Source organism: Sinocyclocheilus grahami, unplaced genomic scaffold, assembly GCF_001515645.1.
Source record: "Sinocyclocheilus grahami isolate Dianchi unplaced genomic scaffold, SAMN03320097.WGS_v1.1 scaffold121.1, whole genome shotgun sequence".
NCBI lineage: Eukaryota > Metazoa > Chordata > Actinopteri > Cypriniformes > Cyprinidae > Sinocyclocheilus > Sinocyclocheilus grahami.
Window position 1 is genome coordinate 1,166,897 of NW_015505300.1, and position 21,474 is coordinate 1,188,370.

Below are 21,474 nucleotides of genomic sequence, written 5' to 3' on the forward strand. Positions count from 1 at the left end.
CCTCTTTTCTTATTTGTTTCTTGGATCATTTTATATTTTTGCCATTTACAAAGTCGTAGAAGTCAAACGTGATGCATGGCAGTGAAAACTATGCTGTGTCTATGGTGAAATGTTAGCTGCGTCTGTACAACAGGCAATCACGAGAGATGATGTGGGGCTCATTGATTGCATGCAAGTTGCATGATTATGTTCGGCGCAAAGCATTCCATTGCACTCATATCTCATTACCTTTCTTCGTGAACGGTGGCCATTTTGATTGGGTCCTGCTACAGCAGAGAGAATAGCAGTGAAACAAGAGAGCGCCATCAGCCTCCGGTTCCACAGGAAATGCATGATAATCTGTGTGGCTTCACCAAAAAGGCCTCGAAATGTCCTTTGTTTGTAATCTGTTCTGTCACCAATATGTCTGTAGCATCATGTATCTTTCCTCGGCTCCCTTCCCCCCTTCTTATGATATCTGTTTATATTGGATCTGTACAATATGAATAATGTAGAGCAACCAATCTCATTACTATGCTCAGATATAGAATTCAGATTATTGTATAACATTTGCATAAAATTATGGCTCTTGTTGAGGGAGAGGGAGCGTTTCTTTCACCATTTGATTTATTGGGTTCATTTATGGTAAGAAAGATTAGGTTTGAGTTACATAAAATTGTCTCGAATGTGAAATGTATTATACTTAAGTTGGAATTCAACACCTTAAGATCAGATTTTAATAGCTGGGAATTTTAGACACATTTCAGTCAGAATGAGTTTTCAGGAAGACCTTCATCATCATTAGCACTTTCAAAATGAAGTTGTTTCATAATTCCACACATGCATATTTTTGCACCTTCTTTTGCATAATATGCTCATTTACAAATCCTCACAGATGTATTTTGCTCAACAAGTGCAACATTTCATAGCTTTTAATATATTACGAACAATACAGAGACATACCAAATGCAGTTTTGCCACAAATGCAATATTTTGCTGTGATCTGAAAGGCCTTCATTTGTGTCTGTTTTACAAATTGTAGCTGTGCATAAATCAATAGTGTATCATGTTGAAATTACAGCCCATAATTCTAGCTTTGGATAAACAGTGGCACACTGTCAAATATGGATATTTGAGGAGTTTTTTGTGAATGCAGTACAATATAATTAGCTGGAGTGGCCAAGTACTTCACTCAAGGGCACAGACCGGTCCTAACATAAAACATAATGGTTTAACATCATCCCAGCTTCACAGCTTGTTTTCATTCCAGAACCTTTCAGAAGTCCGTCCCGGCCCAGCTAAGTGGCAAACACTTAAGATTAGAGGAACAGAAGTTCCTCGTATATTTTAATAGAGAGTTGTTCAGAGCTGGTTGGGGTTGGCAGGGTGCCCTGGTACCTTCCTACTCAATAGCTGGTACTCTTATATAATAGTGTATGCCAGGAAAAGGAGTTTGTCAGGAGGAGTGGGGGTTATATAGGTTTAGCCAGAACGTTTCCATTTTATCTGTGTACACAGTGGGATGATGAGGCCAGGCAGGGGGGCTCTGCAGAAATCCTGTTGACCTCTGGAGAGCTCAGAGAGCAATGTACTGATACAAGCTGCTCTCAGACTGCAGGTGCTGAAAGATATTACTCTCTTGATTACGGATGGGAATCTCAGGATTTAACGATTCAGGTTCCAATTTCGCTTAATGATTCCGGTTTCTTAATACCGTTGAGGAAACACCAGATAATTGATCCTAATTACATTATCATTTCATTTATACAAAACTCTGTTCTTAAAGTGTGTTTTTACCTACATATTGTCATATAAACAATCGGTGCATAACTGATATAATTCTCATGATAAATGATTTAAGTCTTACATAAACAGTAGTAATAGTTCTTGGTTTAGTGTGATTCTTGTGATTCATTTGAGCCAGTTTGACATTGATTAAATATAATTCATTTGAGCCACTCTGACATTCATCATTGTATTATTTAGCTTTATTATTATTCAATTCAGCTCAGCTGAAGCATAATTTAGCATAATTTTTTGTAGATTCAATAACGGTGCAGTTTCAATCAGCTCCCTCTTTCAGTAATCATAGTACTCACTAGGAAGTCAGACATTTTAAGGGCTGTGAAAATCCTTGCACTGGAATGTCCACTTCCTTCTATCTATTTTTCTATCTATCTATCTATTCATCTATCTATTCTATCTATTCTATCTATATCTATTGATTCATGAGCTAAGAAGCTGATTGAGATACACCAATTGAGTATTTTAGTACTGTGACCTGTCCACATTACAAGATCCACTAACAGAAGAACCACTTAAGTTCTGGTACTTAGTTCTGGTATTTTTTTTTAATTAAACCAGTTCTGAATAAGATTCACAACCTTGCACTACTCCTGATACAGACTAATTAACACAATCTCATGGCAATTCATATTCATGTTACATTTTGGCAAATTGGTGGTTACAGTAATTCATATGAATGCATACAAAAGTTCAAAACCTAGCACAGTATAAAAATGAATAAGACTATCATATAGAAAAACATTCTGAATGTAAAAAATCTAATTCTATCAAAGCAGTTGCATGTAGCTGAACATCTTCACAAGTGTTAGTCTAGGGCTGCTGCGATAACCGCAATATCGCAACACCGCGCTATTGACGAGCAAACCGCAAAGGAATGCAAGAACTGCAGCAACCGCGATTTTTGCGTGTTTTCTTTTTTCATAGGGTTATGCCCTTCTCATTTTACACTTCATGCATGTGTACTGAATATTAAATAAGTTAGTAATGATAACATAATGTGTACCATGCTGATTTGTATTGAGGCTCCGTAGATTTGCACTAACAAGCCTAAACAGACAATGAATGAGAGAGAGATCAACTGAGCATGTGCGATTACTTGCGAGTCATATATATTTGTGAGAATAGGTAGTCATGTCCAAGGAAAGCCAAAATTTCTGTCTTAGCATCGACGCATTGGTCAGCTGAGCCTTCAAACGTGGAGCTCAAAGTTAAAATGATTTCAACAGAGTTTTACCCCTTTGTGGCACAACAATGTAACTGCACTGACTGACAGCCCGTCTAGAACGCGCGCAGGTGGAAATATCAATAGAAAGTCTCTTGCCCAGTCAGATTCGAGGATCAGAACGAACTGTTATACATATAGGCTAACAATAGCCTAGCAATCTTATTGTCAGGTTTATGTTCTGTTATGTGGATCGTTATTTTGTGATTCTCTTTTGTTTACTTCACTTCCTGTTTCAACGCTATTTGGTTTCGGTTTCATTGGTTTCTGAATATGACCTTGTTATATCGTAACACATACACACACAGATGTGTATGTACTGTAATGTAAACATGGACCATGTAACATACTGCAAATTTTACAAAAGAAAACATTGTATAATGCTGCCTGTTGTTAATGTTTTTAGGTTGTGTTATGATTGATAAAGTGTGTTTGTTTGGTGAAAACCTTTGCTAGTGTTATGTAAGAATGCCTTAATTTGAGACATTACTGTAATGAAGTGTTTTGGTAGTTTTAGTGCATTTTGAATGTGAAATTAACTTCTGTGTCAAGCTGAAAGATGGTTAGGAGAACTGTTTCAAGAGTTTTGAAAAAGTGACTTTAGTATTGTATCCTAGCGATTGTAAAAAACTTAATTGATTGAGGAAATTTTTAAGCTAGTGTCAGATCAGAATCAAACGCAGCTCTCTTAAACACCTCATTGGGATCGAGCGTCAATGCTGAGACCCTCCAGTGACATTAATTAGAATAGATTAACAGAAAACTCCTTGTACTATAAATACGGGCATTAGCGAATGAACACATCCCTGGCCACAGTTCAGTCCCCGCACACACACGTTGGCCCGTAGGCCTCGTCGTTCTGAACCAGGGGAGTCATTTAAGGATGAACAGTTTAATTACAGAGCTAATAAGTGTTGCCACAGACTTTCTAATATTATTCTGGGAGAACACTAGCATGTCATTACCCTCCTCCCCCTGAGGAACATTTCCTATTAATCATAATGAGGAATTTGTTAGCGTGTGGTCATGTCAGTTGGGATCAATTTCTTTTACCTAAGCTTTCTATGAAGCTGCCAGATGCTTGGGACGGAGTGTGGAAGAGATCGATTTACAGTCCCGCAGCCATTAGGCCCTGTTTTGTTTTTGTTATTTGATAGCTCATTTGCATCAGCGCAGCAGCTGCCGAATGCGCATTGTAGTCGTTTGTTGACCCGCTTGCACAGACACTTTCTTGCTTTTCACACTAAAACTGTTGTTTATTTTAGGATGTAGCTGATGCCTGTGGCTCTGACGTTTGCTGATGGACTCTTGTGGTGTTTTTTGCTAATAATGTAATAATTTGTGTAAGCAACATATGCAGTCAGGCTGTCAGATTTTAGAAAAGCAATTTACACTGGCTGTGCTTTTATTGGTCATGTAATGGCACCTCAAGCTCTGAAGGAAAAGCTACAGTGACACAAAATGGCTCCCAGCTTGCCACAAGATTGAGAAACAGTAGTTCACACGAATCAAGGAAAACCTCAGTCATAATCGACCTGTACAGCTCACGAAATGGAGTTCGCACATTTGCCGGGGTTTGCTCCGAAAGCGCGTTCGGCGTGTGGGTGAAGGAGAGTGTTGGCCAACTGTTGCTGGATGGATTTGGTGTCAGTTTGATGGGTTTAGCTCTGAGCTTTTTCAGCTAAGGCCGCCTCACACTTTCCACTGGCACATTCATATGCAAATAGTGTCTGATAGAGGGTAAGAGCTAAGCAGATAGAACAGTGGACGGACACTGAGAGAGACATGTGAAAGGTCACGGCAGTGAGAAACTAGAGAATCTTTATAAAAAGGGATATGGTATGAACGGCTGCGTCTCGAACCTTGTTATAAATAACTGGCTGCCATGGGAGTGGGAGACAGTGGTGCTGAAATGAGGAATGAAGTTTTATTAATCAACATAACTGGGAGTAGAACCAGACGCAAGCAGTTTTGCAGTGCTGTATTTACTGTTAAAGCGTATTGTTTTGGAAACATACGGGGGGGGGAAGGTTAAATAATTAATTATACAATACCAAAAAATACCTATTCCTGTATTTTTACCCACAATTTTATCCCAAATGTATGCTGTTTATGCTTGTTAGAGTACTGAGGATAGGGAAATATTGAAATCTCAAAAACTGCTTATAAAATCTGACATGAACTGTCCCATAAATGTTGTTTTTTTATCCTTAAAAAGCATATATTTCAGGTCAGTCCTGCCAATATGCATATTCATTCCAAAGTGCAAGTCTCAGGACACTGACTTTTTCTATGGGATTTCAATTGGCATCTGACTTACTCGGTCTAAAATCAATAACTGCAGCATAGCTTAAAAATTATATGCTTTTTCAACATTTTGAAACATTTTCTCATTGTTATGAATATAGGCTTATGACTAGGTTGTAGTGGTGTTTCAGAAAACAGCACATTTCATAGTTTAAGAATAGCCACATCTTAGATCAGCCTGATCACATTAATCACAATCAATAAGCTAGCATGAAATTAACTGTCATCCGTGTGCAAAAACCAATCAGATCGGCCCATCAACTCACACACTTAAAAGGTCGCAATGTGATAGGCTTTCATTAGGATTATTGCCATTTCATTTCCATAGAATTATCTCGAGCAGGCATAATGAAATGAGATGTGCTGCTCGGATGAACAGAAATACAAACATTCAGCCAGTGACAGGCGTCAGCCACGGGTTTCCTCTCTCACTCGGTTTACTCTCCTTCGTGACACCCTCTCTCATTCTTTCGTAACACTCAAATAAGTGTCTTGGATCTCTGTTAATGACAACCCTGTCAGGGACCGATTGCTGAGAAAGCCATTCCCTCACAGCCAACTTACAACATATCTGATTTCTGCTTTTGATATTAATCAGTTATTTTTCATGGGTTTTTAAGGAAGTGGAGCAGATGTAAATTGGCGGTTATTTGTCAGGCAGGCGTGTGAGCAGAATCTGTGTGTGTGTGTTGCTGAGTGGACGGTAGCAGGCAGCCAGTGTGGGCTGCTATAATTTCCCAGGTGTGCTGCACAGCTGGGTCACAGGCTCGTTCTCCTTCATCACACAGTTAACCTGCACTGACTCAGCTGAAGCTGCTTTGAGCATCCTCAGCAGGTGAATGCACAAGCTGCTTGTTTATTGTAAAAGACACACTGGTTCTGATCTGATTGATTGCTCTTTGTCATGTAGGTAGAGTAGATGGATTAACGGTTCTGGTTTCATAAACATTTCTTATTAAAACTCAAGAACAACTCTAAAGTCAACATGAAATACCATGTGCAACCCATTTTACTTCTGTAATCTGACGTATTTCTGAGTGAAACAGGATATTCAATGAGAAAAAAGGCTTGATTTTCTCCATCTGGAATTAATTTACATGCAGGTTACATGCCAGAACAGAGCCAAATTGTTGGAAGGAAAAAAAGACAAGTTGTTTCAGAAGTGGAGCATTTTATTACATTTTGATAAAATTCAAAAACCAAGCACAAAACTTATTTTGTTAAATTTATATTTAATATTTAAAATCTATAAATATATTTAATTATATATTATTATTTATATTACATATTGTCATATTGATATTTTTAAGTTTCATTAAATAGATACTAAACAAATGTGATATTTAAACATTTTTTATAATAAAAGCATTGACAAACCTTTTCTTCTGTTTGGAATAATATGCACCAATAAATCATGCACAATAAGACCAGGAAGTAGGGTTGTGATGTTGATGAAATTTTCCCACCGGTGAATCAACGTGAGGGGGTCATTGGAGTTTTCCCTCTTTTCCTCGTTTTCCTTCGCTTTTAAATAGCTTATAAATGCCCATGCACATTTTACTGTCAAATTAGCGGCAATTCTGCATCAATTGCTTGAATGGACAACAACAAAACAGTACAATAACAAACTCACTTATATTAAACATAGTACTTTTATTATCAAAATGAATAAAATACACCATGCTATAGGCCTTATATAAAATAACAAATAACTTACACAAAGTTTAAATAAAAAAAAACGGAAAATCACCAAACACTGTAGAAACAAATAAATAAGAAATAGGCTATAGAAAGTTTATTAGCAAAACGAATACGGAAGTTGGAGACACGGCATACACCTTGATGTAAAATAAAATACATAAATTACACAAAGTTTAAATAAAGTAAAAATCAGCAAACACTGTGGAACCAAATAAATAAGAAACAAATATATATTTTTTAAACTTCCAAAATCAACTTGGATAAACGCCAAACATCTGCTTTTGCATTTCGTTTCGAAACTAAATCCTCAGCCATCGTCTATCTCACCTCAGTCTTCTTGTCAGTCAGCTCGACTCACTCTCCTCACGTGATAAATTAAATCTGACTACTGCTGTTGATCTGTGAAGCGACTGTCGTTCGGCACGCTACATTGAGCAGCCGAGTTCAGTTTTTAATTGTAGTGTGTCTGTCTCTAAAAGAACTAAATTATTTTTGTTACTATAACACTGTCAACACAACGACTATCACAGCAGGAAGATGAATTAATTAAATATTGTCCATTTTTATTCCATGCTGTCTGTAAAGGTGAAGCATGTCTTTTCTACTCCCAGCAGCAGCATCAGAATTGCAAAAATAACAACTCTGTTTGGTGCTGCTACTGGTATAGAAAATGACACACTTCATTTTATCCTGATTATGGTTAGCCAATAATAAAATCTTACATTCTCTGAGAAAAGGTACAAAACTGCCACTGTGGTGGTTCGCTTTCAAAAGGTACTAATATGTACACTTTAAAAGTACATATTAGCACCTATTATGTATCATTTAGGGGTAAATAAGGTGCAGAGATGTAACTTTTGTACCTTAATGTACTGCCCCAGTGACAGCTTTGTACCTTTTTTTATGAGAACATAGTCCAACATTTTTTAATTTAATCAGCCAATACTGTGAGCACAATGAGTACATTTCATACTGATTGAATGGTCCGTTGGTAAAATAAGTTAAAATGATGATTTCACAGGTTTTTGTGAGTTTCTGTCTGTGGTGGGACACCTGGGCCTGTACAGTCTCAGGTCTATTCTTGTGTGGGCTCATCAAACTCACATGACTCCCTCCGTTTTATTCCACTGTGCACATAAAAGCATTTAATTCACCCCCCTCAACCAGCAACTTTAATTACCACTGTACTAATTACATTAAATCACTGACATCTCCATCTGATACGGCAGGGACTTCAAATACTAATTGTCTTTGAGACCTGCGTTTTGGGAAGAAAGCACTGCACAGAAATACCAACCGCATGTTCTGTGCCTCTGTCTCATTCTGTGGCTCGTATTGTGTGTCAAGCGAACATTTCTGACTGTTTATTTACTGTTTTTTCTCCTCTCTCTGTCTGTTTGCAGTACGACAGTGAAAACATGTTCATGAGTATGCCAGAGCCCAGCCAGGACTTTGTGCCAGGGAACCAGGTGGGTTAATTACTGCTCACTCCTTTTGTTTTAAGTCGTAATTAAACAAATTTAAGCCGGCACATCGCAAATTAGAGCCGCTATCAGTCGCCACCATAATCAGGGGCTACTATAACATGTAAACAAAACATTTGATGCTTTGTCTCAGCTTAATGAAATGAAGCTTAAATGCATATTGTCGCAGGCTTTCATTTCCTCCATTTACACTTTCATTAAAAACTACACACATATAGTTTATAAAAGGCAGACTGCAGCGTTTCTGAGCAATGGTCCTCTCGTTACGGCCGTTACTCACTGAGGGAAGTTTATTTCAGGATACTTGTGCTTGTTCGAACAACCAAGATAAAAGGCTGTTTCATCAGTGACTCAAGCTAGATAGTTCAGCACACCTTGCTATAAAAAGCACAGCTTGATTAAAATTTTAAACTAAAGCATGCAATTCGGTGCATTAAGGTCAAGAGTGAACATGCCTGCTTGAGGAGAGCAGATTGTCTTAGGGGACCTTTTACATCTTTGGCTAATAAATTACGACTACAGGTTAATTAGCGCCCCTCAGGACACCTGCCACATTCTGCTGTATGGAAATGAATGTGACAGGCGGCCCGATGCACCGTAGACAGACTGATCATGTGTGCAAGTGCCAAATTGGAACTAGGATTTTTTTCCCCGCAGTATTTCTCCCCGCTAGTTTTATCAGCCTGCAGCAGGCTATATATGATGTTGCTGCTCTATTAAAACGTTTCCTTCCTGCTTTTGTCATGAGCTGTTTGGGTTTGGTCTGTTTTTATAGACGTATTGATCTGAACTATGTGCTTGCATTCCATGAAATTTAAGCAAGCTACATTTTGACATTTCAAACTTCGACTGCTATACACAATGGGATGCTGAAATATTACTCAAGGTTACAAACAACTTTTCTGTACAGTGCCTTGACGCAGTAAACACAATGAAAGCACTGAATTCAATCTGTTTGTGGATCACAGAGTTTGGGCTTTAATGTGTAATGTGCAATAGCTCCTGCTCTGAAATAACCCCCTCCCTCCCCATCTCACTTCTGTTTTTCTTATTACAAGTTGAAAAAGTGTTATGAATAATTCTTCCATTTGCAAAAGTCAATTTAATAATGAAACACGTTTTAAGAAAAAACATCTCCTGTCTTTTGGTTTGACATAAGTAACGTTTAACAGGTCTCTGTTCTGCTGAAATGTGTGAAGGTTCAATTCACACCTTTCTCACGCAAGTCAAAAATGATTATTTAAACTCAATCATGAACACATTTACTTGTGGTTTGACTAAAGAGGACAATTAGTCAAACTGCATTTTTTAAAATAATGTAATATAATATAATAAAATAAAATAAGCAACAACAACAACAATAAATTATTATTGTTAATAATAACAATATTGTCCATATGGTTTGGCAGCCTGCTCAAAACATCTCCTGTCTTTTGGTTTGACATAAGTAACGTTTAACAGGTCTCTGTTCTGCTGAAATGTGTGAAGGTTCAATTCACACCTTTCTCACGCAAGTCAAAAATGATTATTTAAACTCAATCATGAACACATTTACTTGTGGTTTGACTAAAGAGGACAATTAGTCAAACTGCATTTTTTTAAATAATGTAATATAATATAATAAAATAAAATAAGCAACAACAACAACAATAAATTATTATTGTTAATAATAACAATATTATAATTTAACATAGCAACTAGCCAGTTGGAGTATTACTGATTTTAAAAAATGAACTATTCTAATGTAATATAATATAATATAAACAAGTAACTATTCAGTCAAATCTAACCTAATCTAATCTAATCTAATCTAATGTCAGTGGGCAATTAATTATATACTGATCTATATATTATATATATTTGGTTATATATTATATATATTTATGGTTGGCTGCAAAGCTGTTACTTGCCATTCACTGTCTAGTCAAGTGTTTTAAATGTGCGTGACTAACTATGATGTCATGTTGAAGTCACATGATTCACTCTGGGTTTTGTGCTTGAAAAACATATAAACACAGTACATATACATAATCTTATGTGAGTCCTAAAAGCTCTTCAATAAGCATTCACAGTGCATTGTAATATAGAGAATTAGTGAGAATTACAGTCTAACCCGAAGGCTATAGAGAGTAAGCACAGTGGTGTTATGGCTTTCAATAGCAAGAGGAAAAATAAATAAATGATATTTGACTCGTGTATTATTCAGCACGCTATGGCAAATGCATTCAGGAGAATGTAAAGGAAAGTGCACTAAATTGCAGGTCACTTGTTTGTTTCATGGAGTTTATACCTCTTTAAACAGGAAAAGCTGCATATGGTCCTATTGTGCCACCCATTACATAGTCTGAAATTGATTTACAATGTGCATTGTCTGCATTGTACATTCCCGGTCACTGTGTTTAAGGTGCTAACGCTGCATGTTTGCTGCAGCTTTAATGTTGGTGGAGATGAAAGATGCATTGAGAATATAAAGCAGCATAGAGGCAAAAAAAAAGGATTGAAGAGTGATGAAAGTTGAATAGAGTCTTGCATGTACTATCGTTTCTTGTTACCCTGCTGTGTCGGTTGACCCCTTGGCCTTGCATCCCACTGTAGTTCCGCGTGCCTGCCAGTCCCAGCCAGACGCACCACAGCAACAAACAGGCCGGCGGCCACTGGAAAAGAGACAACCCTACACACACGGACGGCCCCCGTCTGACATGGGTAAATAACCCCACACCAACACCGAGCAGACGTCCATCAGTGCAAAATAACAGCAGCTTACATCATTTGTGTGTTACATGCTGTGTGTTTCTCCTCCATATGGACCCTTTTTACATTTACACAATTTTTTACATTAACACTTTGTTAAAATAAGTTAAAATCAGACACCATAGCAAATGCCCCTTTTGTCTTAAATACAAAAGAAAGATTTGTTTTTTTAAAAATTAAGTTACTTGACATTCTAAAAGATGAAATATATTAAAATATTAATAGAGCTTATATAGAGATTATATAATATTAAAAGATTAATAGAGAGAGAGAGATGACAACAATTTACTTTCAATTCCTGTATTTGAAACTGTATGTGATGATGCTATAGTATAACATAGCATATGTGACCCTGCACCACAAAACCAGTCATAAGGGCCAATTTTTCGAAATTGAGATTTATGCATCATCTGAAAGTGGAATAAATAAGCTTTCCATTGATGTATGGCAGGACAATATTTGGCTGAGATACAACTATTTGAAAATCTGGAATCTGAGGGTGCAAAAAAATAAAAATATTGAGAAAATCGACTTTAAAGTTGTCCAAATTAAGTTCTTAGCAATGCATATTACTACTCAAAAATTAAGTAATAATATTTTTACAGTAGGAAATTTACAAAATATCTTCATGGAACATGATCTTTACTTAATATCCTAATAATTTTTGGCATAAAAGTAAAATCAATCATTTTGACCCATACAATGTATTTTTGACTATTGCTACAAATATACTCCAGCGACTTAAGACTGGTTTTGTGGTCCAGGGTCACATATTAGCATAACAACATTTCTTACACAACAGGAATATGAAACACACTAGCTAGCTAGAATATACCCATCTATTTTACAATTGAAATGTTGTCAGTAATCTTGGTCGCTAATGCTAATTTAGAGAATGTTGTGTAGCGACCCCCTAAACTCCTTTGCAGTACTGGCTACTTAGCTAGATTTTTTATTAATTCCAAGGTAATACAACAAAGGGCACTTATATGAATATACATTAAACTATGTACATTAAGAGAGAGAAAGAAAAATAGCTAACCAGCTAGTGAAAGAGAAAAATGCATCAAAGTCTGTGAAAAGGGTCATTTGTACTGTATGCCCATTGTACACATGTATGAATAGGATTGCTGTAATCTTAGAGCTGCTTTGAGTCTAGCACTACTTTTATGTTTCCCTTTGAATGTTAAAACTTCCTCTTGCTTATGAGCTGCAGTCTCTATTTTCTGCTGTTTTCGTGCGTCCTTGCATCTCTCTCTCTCTCTTTCTTTCTTTCTCAAGACAGACTTCTCTCTTTCCCTCTGTTGGGAACAGGTAATTACTTTTATTGGCAACAACAGTTGAATTCACCTTGACCTCAGTGTGTGGTACGTAGCCACAAAGCTTTCTCCTGCCTTTAAACACACATTAACCAAATTAGAGAGAAGTGTACCCCTGTGCCTATTTTAAACGTCACACTCAGGAAGCTACAACTGCAGCTGAAAAGCCTCCGCAGCTCCAGCGCTAAAGGCAAAACATGTACTGCAATTGTGTCTTTTAATCTGCTCTATAATACAAGCCAAAGGCAACCTGGAGAGCGGCCAAGGCCAAGTGTGAGGATCATGGCTATTATATGAACGGTTAGAAAAGTACTTTTGGTTTGATCTGATAGTTTTTAGGTTGATTTTAAAGATCTAAAGTCTGCCGTGGTCAGTGCACTTGTATGAACAGCACTGTTACTTTCATAGCCGGTCCTCAGAGTGATTGGTGAGATCAGTGATGTTGGGTGTACCGTTACAGATGTAATTTATGTGCAGAGATACTGTAACTAAAGGTGGCTCTTCAGATGGATGCAGTTGAAAGAGCAAAACATCATGGACAGTATTTTTTAAATTGGGATTTTGGAGGTGTGGTGACCGTAAGATCTTGTAATGATCTTGAATGACAAAAACTAGACTGGATCAAACATGCAAAATTGAATGGATAGACAAATAAACTGCTTAACTTTTTTCAGTCACACTTTATTTTAAGATCCAATTCCCGCTATTAACAAACCATTAACTACAACTTTTGCCTCAATAAACTCCTAATTTGCTGCTTATTAACATTTAGTAAGGTAGTTGTTAAGTTTAGGGTATTGGGTAGGATTAGAGATATAGAATATGGTCATGCAGAATGTGTGCTTTATAATAATAATAAATAATGATAATATATTTTATTTAAAGGCGCCTTTCAGAGCACTCAAGGACACCGTACAGTTGAGTGATAATCATAAAATCAAGACAACAATACAACAAACAACTACTACTGACATTAAATAATTAAAAATTTATCAGAGAAAGCTAATTTAAGACATGATTTAAAAGTAGTCAGACAGTCTCTTTCTCGTATAGATTGTGGAAGAGAATTCCAGAGATTAGGAGCAGCACAACTAAAGACCCCATAGTGGCTAAACAAACAGAAGGTACAACAAGCGAAACAGATGAAGAAGATCTGAGAGTACGCTTCGGGATGTAAATATGAAGCAAATCAGAAGAGATATTGTGGTGCACAATGATGAAGAGCTTTAAAAGTGAGAAGTAGAATCTTATACTCTACTCAATATTTAACAGGAAGCCAGTGAAGATGGTAGAGAACTGGAGTGATATGCTCGATGTAGGAGGTTCTAGTAATTATACGGGCAGCTGAATTCTGGACCAATTGAAGTTTGTGAAGGAGTTTGTAAGGTAGCCCAAAGAGAAGAGAGTTACAATAATCAATGTGCGAGGTAACTAGAGCATGTACAAGAATAGCTGTGGAATTTGGTGTGAGAAATGGACGAAGGCGGCTGATGTTATAATAACAGCTGATTAGTATAAGTACTAATAAACAGCCAATATGTTAATAATAGGCATGCTAATAAGCAACTAGTTAATAGTGAGAATAGGTCCCTATACTAAAGTGTTACCCTTTTTTCTTGTCCCTCAAATGAGGTGAAACACCATTCTGGCCCTTGATGTATCTGAAAAACAAAATATAAATATTAGGCTATGAGGAACTAGTTATCATTAATAAGCCAGTTTTTGTATTGACACACACCTCGAAGTCTCCGTTAAAAAAAACTAATAAATACATAAATAATAATAAAAAAGTAACAGTTTGATGTTGCCCAAAAAAAAAGATATAGTTCATTGTGCCATAGTGGGGAATGTCACAAAACATGGGGTAAGTTGTCATCAAAACAGAAACAATATGTATGTTCAGAAGGGTATGGTGTACATTATTCAACATGCATGAATGTAAAGGTACCCCAGTTTCATTGGTAGTCCCTTTGCCAGATGTTATTAGGCATAAAACTAAAAGGAATACTAGTAGTAATAATGATAATAATAATCATCATCTTTTAAAATCATTTCAATTATGTGACAACTTGCCCCAACATGTCATTTATGAAAAATACCCTTGGTCTAAGAACACAGTTAACATTTTCTATTAAAATCTGCCTTCAGTATATAGTTAAATCTTGTCAGAATGCTTGACAATGGTTTGATTGTGTTTACATCTTTACTCTCGGTTTAGTAGACAGAATTGACAGAAATTATTTGAATGTAAGGGAAATTTACTGAGCTGATGATGAGAGGGACTTTTTATAAAGGAAACGGGCATGTGTTAAAATGACATTTAAAAACTGCTGTTAATCTCTTGGGTGAAATCTGCCTGACTTTTTTCCATCAAAACATTCCCACTGACTCACAACACTTTTGAAAACCTCGTAGCTGCTTGAAGTGACAAAATGTGATACTGTTATCCATCTGAACATCTCTGGACATGGAGATCCGTTGCTCTCTGAAAGACATAACAATAATAACAGCCTACAAAAAAAGACTGAATCAATGAGATGTTAAAATACACAGAGCATTCATCAGCCAGACTGCACCTCAGCACTGTCTGTCTGCACACAGCTTCTCTCCTATCTTAGCATCTCCTCTCATTCCCCCTTCTTCCAACCCAAACCATGTGTTTCTTGGCCATTAAATAAAAGCCGCATTTATTAACCCAAAATGGCTGGAGTGCTGAGCGCATGTCAGCCCACAAGTGCTCTGTATCAACGTTTATTTATTTTAATGCAGCAGCAAGATGAAGTAGTGTGAGCCAGCGATGCTAGATAAAACCGACTACAGCCGAACACTAAAAATATACACACTTCTCATATTTCTGGACTACGCTCAAAGACACTACTTGTGAAAGTGCCCACTTTGACTCACAGAGCAAGCAATGTTTGCCTAACAACTGTTGGTTTTTGTATAAACCTGATTAGACTGATGTGTAACATCACATTCGGTCGGTTGAAATGGTCTGATCTGTGTTATAGAAGATGCAAAGCAGCATTCAGGAAGAGTATTTGATATTAATACTATACTTAACTATAAGAGCAGCACAGATACAATATGTTACACTCTTAAAAATAAAGTTGCTTCACGATGCCATAGAAGAACCTTTTTGTCTAAATGGTTCCATAAAGAACCTTTAACATCTGAAGAACCTTTCTGTTTCACAAAAGGTTCTTTGTGGCGAAATAAGGTTCTTCAGATTATAAAAAGGTAAGAAAGAGATGGTTCTTTAAAGAACCTTTGACTGAATGGTTCTTTGTGGAACCAAAAATGGTTCTTCTATGGCATCACTTGAAGAACCTTTTGAAGCACCTTTATTTTTAAGAGTGTATTTGTTTCTTGCACAGAATGTATTTGCCTACCGTGATGGTTTGACGTGTATATAGTCTCTGAAGAGGAGGATTGTCAGATTTCTGTGTGGGTTTATATAGAGGTGCTCTTATCTCTATCCGTCCCCCCCCCAATGTTGCAGAGCTCTTGTGGGACCAGGAGAAAGCTGTGCATTTTAAACATGCATGAACTAACCTTGTGCTTTCTCCTGGGAATGAAGAGGCCCGTTCTTACATGTGTTTTTTTAGTGTAATTCAGATATATAATTTTTTTTCTCTTGAGCCAAACCCATGTTCTTCATACACAACATATTTATAGAATACTTTAACAGAATCAGATCTTAAATACTATTTCTAGCATTGTTTTTCACATAGTATGCATTATTCAGATATTCATGAGTTGCATATTCATGCATGCATGAGCCTTAAGCTGCTCAAAGGCATGGAAGCAGCATGCCGGACAGGGAGTGGTCGTTCATGGACCGTGCCAGTATGCTTTGATCCCGTTCGGTTTATAAGACGCGCCGGGTGTGATGCCGCGGTTCGGGTCAGATGAGGCTTCACACGCCCTCATGTCCCCTCCATTAGACAAAGTAAAAACCTCCTCCAGAATGCTTGACCTTGATGCTAGCACAAGACAGACAAGCCCTTCTGCAGTTATCCAGAAGCTCTCAACAGTAATCAGCAGCTCAGCGGGTCTGAGGTTGTTTTGGGGGCCCAGCCAAAGAATGTTGCATTCAAATGATCACTGCCCCTGGGTCCCAGAGGTATTCATTACAGGCTGCATTGCATTTGTTGCCTCTCTCACACAATCCCAGCCTAGATGGCAAATGAAAAGCCGTTTGAAAAAAGGGCACCTTATTAAGTTTAACTACTGTAGCATTTAACCTGACATCTTCATTATTCAAAATTATGTTATGAAAAAGTCGCCTCATCTGCAGGCACAGGTTACCATTGTTTACGCTTCCTTTTGCTGTTCTCTGGCAATTTAATTGGTGGAAGGGCATGACAACATGTTGGAGCACTCCTCGTGCTGCATGGAGCTCTGGGTAATGATCCACAGCCAATCCTGGAGTGAACATTTAAATAGAGTAGGTTTATTTCTGAAAGTCAATTTCTGCAAAGGCAAATACCTTAAAGTGTTGCCTAGAAAAAAAAAACCTTTTGAAGAGTTGCACTGCTAATGCCTAAGAAAAAAGACACAGATGGTTTAACGCTCATTGACATGTTTGCCCCAATACTGAATATTGTCTCACTCTATGGGGTAAATTGTCACAATGCAAATGCCATTTCACCGTCAATTATAGGCTTTCAGCAAAATTTTAACAGTAAAACAATTATAAAACACAAAATAATGCAGTGAATCAGCAGTTGTAATTGTAATATTATTGTAAAAAATTTTTTTGCATGTATTTAAAATGCATGTGACTTGCCAGAATGCAGTTTTAGAATATAAAATTCACAACAAATGTATTATTAATGATAGTAATAATTAAAAATTGATTATTATTATTAAGATAATTAATACATTTATTTTTCTATATGTAGACATATTTTATTTTATTTATCTTGTTTATTAATGTATTTTATTACTACAGTTATTAAAAAAACTATTATTGAATATTGGAGAGATTTCCACTAGGTGTTTGAAACCAACACACAAAACCACAGCTAGAGATAAAAACACATTTGATTTAAAACCTTATACTTACTGAGATACAGCTTCCCCATGTGACAACTAGCCTGAGTCTCACTCATCCATCTAAATTGCATTTCGATCAGAATGCATCTCTCAAATTTGTTTTAATGCATTTTGTGGCATAATGATGGGGCGTATCTCTTATCTCAAAATGCATGTTTTCTCATCCACCTCGTATCTCAGAACGTGTGCACTTCTTTCATAATGACGAGCTGATTTACGCCTGTCAAGATGGAAGGCTTATAAACAATCTCCATTGTGAGGCTGCAGTAATTAAATGCGTAATTTCTGCTGGTGAAGCATTTCTGCCACTCACTCAATATACTGTGTTAAAAACACAAGAGCTCTCTTCATATCTTTCCACACTCTTGCTCTCATTTTTTCCTTATTGTCAGTGTAAACCACATCAGATACATGACTATTCCTCCAGTTTATTCCTCTCTCCCCCTCCGCTGTGAAGCTTTGATTGACTGCTGACTGTGAAGTCGCCCATAGACAATGATTCCATACAGCCATCATGACCATCATCAGTAATTGATAGTAGATTTAAATGACTCTCCTGCTCATTTGCCATTCATCTCCCACCAGTCCCATTACCCTTGTGCTATTGGACAGGCAATCACCTCCCTGAGAGATTTGTTGTCCAGTCGAAATGATGTCACACGAAATGGGCAAGGACTTTGCATGTTGTGGATCTCAAAACTTGTCGTTTTTTTTCCTTCCCCTACTTTGCATTCAGGGTCGGTGCTACCTATAGGCAGAGCAGGCAATTGCCTAGGGCCTCGGGCTTTGAGGCGGGTCCTCCATAACCATAACATCCTCTAAACGCTAGTCCACCAGTCAAGACAAAATGCTAAAAAAAACCTAAAAATCTATTTTTTAATTTTTTTTAAACAACTTTATAGTCATCAAAAAATCCTGGAAAACATATCACAGGTTATAAAATAAATATTCAGCAGCACAACTGTTTCTAACATTGATAATAAATCAGCATATTAGAATAATTTCTGAAGGATCATATGACTATAAAAATTCAGCTTTGCATTAAAGTGTACTAAAATAGAAAAACAAATAAATGCAGGCTTGATGAGCATAAGAGACTTCTTTCAAAAACATAAAAAATAGTAATGTGTCCAAACTTTTGACCGGTGCTGTATAAGTAAAAATATACACAATTTAAAATGAAATGTTGTATAAATAAAAAGGCTAGGAATCATATTTGTTTCAAGTGCTTTTTATTGGGGGTGGGGGGTCTCCAACATGAATTTTGCCTAGGGCCTCCAAATATCTAGAAACGGCCTTGGTTTGCATGCAATGAGAACGAGGGTTGTTGGGAAACTATGTGTCATCCAAAGTCCTGATTTACACAGAAATTATAGTTTTTCTTCAATGTTTCGTTTATTGCTAAATGAAAAGCAAGTCTTTTAGAGGAAAACCGCACAACTAAATTATGTTAAAATGATACATAGCGATCTGAATGTAACTGGATCCTTAGAAGGTAAAAAAGAGAGGGATCGTTCGAGTCGAATCAGAGGTTGAGGCATATTTGTGGTTAGCGTTTCGTGAAGCGTTCGGCACGGTATAGATAACAAACTCTCTGCCTTCTGATAGCTGTATATATTTTTCTACAGTATTTTACTCTAAGAGAGAGTGTTTACAGAATAATTTATGATTTTGCTTGGATTTGTACAGCCTTTCATCTCCTTATCTGCTTTACATCTTTTTCATCACAGTCTACACTGACAGGGGCTGGAGGAGGCAGCCAAAGCAAACTTCACAGCCAAGCGCAAGTGACTGTTTAGCCTCATAAAAACAGCCTTTTGTTATAGTCTAATGAGACTGATTGACCATTTGCATATAATTTTACTTCCTCAAAGGCTCAAATAGCAGGAATGAATCACTGTAATGTGCAGCACACTTTGATGTACTTTATTCAGCATTTCATTTGCTGCGTATATAGTTGTGATTAGTCTTTTTTCTGTTAGTGATACAGCATGAATCATTGCTGTTGCTGGATCGCTTCAGTGGCAGGCTATAGAACATCAAAGAATGTTGGTTTTCAACAAGATTTTTCTGTTTGTGTCGTAACCCATTTCATTCTCTTATTTATAAGTATCAAATGGACAGTCTGTCCTTGTTCTAGCCTACGGTTCACCCCCCATTGTGCAGTATTTCAATCAATCTAAATGTTTGGAAAGCCTTTGCCTTTGGAGACTCTCTGACAAGAATGCTCATTGCGTTCACTCGCTTTCCCATTGAAAAGTTGAAATGTGCTTTTTGTTGTGATATTTTCAATGTGATAGCATTTTATTAGATTCTATTGTATTTACCTCTGAATAAATGATAATAGATGAGAAAATGCACCGTATTCATCATCACTAATGACTAGTCAGTCATAAATGAATCATCTTTTGAAAAAGATGGTTTTGTCATGCAGCCACCATATGTAATCAGCCAATCAGTGTTCTGAAAGGTCACGTAACCTCTGTCTACTGTCTCTCTGTTCATCCCAGCAGTCCTACCCAGTGCCCAGTCTTGGGGACGAAGACTATAACATCCCACCCATCACACCCCCCACCCTTCCCGAACACATGCTGGCACACTTGCCCGAGTCTGAGTCCGGAACGTACCATCACCTGTGCCCCCCTGTCTCCCAGAATGGACTGCACCACTTTCACCTGCAAGGAATGGACCTGCCGGGCATGTCGGTCCCCAACATGTTGGGTCAAGATGGTGGCCTGCTCACCAACTCCCTCTCAGTGGTGAGTACTGGCGCTCTCTGACTTAAGATCTGGGGCTGATAATCCAACTAATTATGGGATAAAGTTTCAAATAAGTAGTAGTCACATTGTGAGATATAAAGTCACAATTATGAGAAATAAAGTTGCAATTGCGTGAGTTAAAATCACACTGAGACATATAGTCACATTATGAGTTATAAAGTGACACTGTGAGATATAAAGCAGCATTTGTGAAATATATAGATGCAGTTGAGAGATATGAAGTCACATTTTGAGATAAATCACGTTGTAGTTTATAAAGATAAAATTACAAGAAACAAAGTTGCAATTTGTGAGAGTCACAAGTGAGAGAAAAAAATTACAGTTAACTTATGTTATTTTTATTTTTACCCTGAGGTGGAAATGTGCTTCCATATAACCTAGTATGAAAAATTTCCCAAAACACAGTTTCTTTCTGTGTTGAGGAAACTTCATTGTAATATGTACATGCTCTCCTTTGAGATGTCACTAATGCATTACGCAACACCAAAGTCGTTTCAGTGCCCAAACAATGATTTAATTGACACAAATGAAACACCTCAACAGATATTATAAGAGGTTGGAGCGGCATATAGAATGATTGAGATAGCACCCAGCAAATGAGAGCTAATGTGATTTAACACACAGTGAAACAATGCCAAATTCCCCATTGGATTAAGTTAATTAAATATAATTTAGCATCAAGGCACTCCTCCTAATGCATTCTGCTTGCCATGTAGCTGAACTAGATAGTTGTATAATATATTCAGAAAATGTAGATACATTTTAAAAACTTTTGAATAAGAAGAATAAGGTTAAGGCAAACTAAAAATAAATGTTACAATTGAATCTTAAAAAAAAAAATCTGAATAATATGGTTAAGAATTAAATTAAAATAAATGTTACAATATAGTATTGTATACTATACAATTGAATTATTATAATATGTAAAATATTACATATATACACACACACATATAATATTAGCACATATTACATAGTATATATAGTTACAAAATGTTGTGTGTGATGTGTGTATATATATATATATATATATATATATATTAGATGTAATATTTTATATAAAT

General features: G+C 36.8%; 1 protein-coding gene across 1 annotated transcript in view; it reads left to right on the forward strand.

Moving 5' to 3' along the window:
• The window catches only part of LOC107589884 (thymocyte selection-associated high mobility group box protein TOX-like), a 56,123-nt gene that overhangs the window by 19,868 nt on the left and 14,781 nt on the right, over positions 1 to 21,474 (forward strand). The window contains exons 2-4 of the mRNA XM_016278459.1: positions 8,419 to 8,484; positions 11,095 to 11,202; positions 20,141 to 20,389. Coding sequence (XP_016133945.1) covers positions 8,419 to 8,484; positions 11,095 to 11,202; positions 20,141 to 20,389 — 423 coding nt within the window. The remainder of the gene's footprint in view (positions 1 to 8,418; positions 8,485 to 11,094; positions 11,203 to 20,140; positions 20,390 to 21,474) is intronic.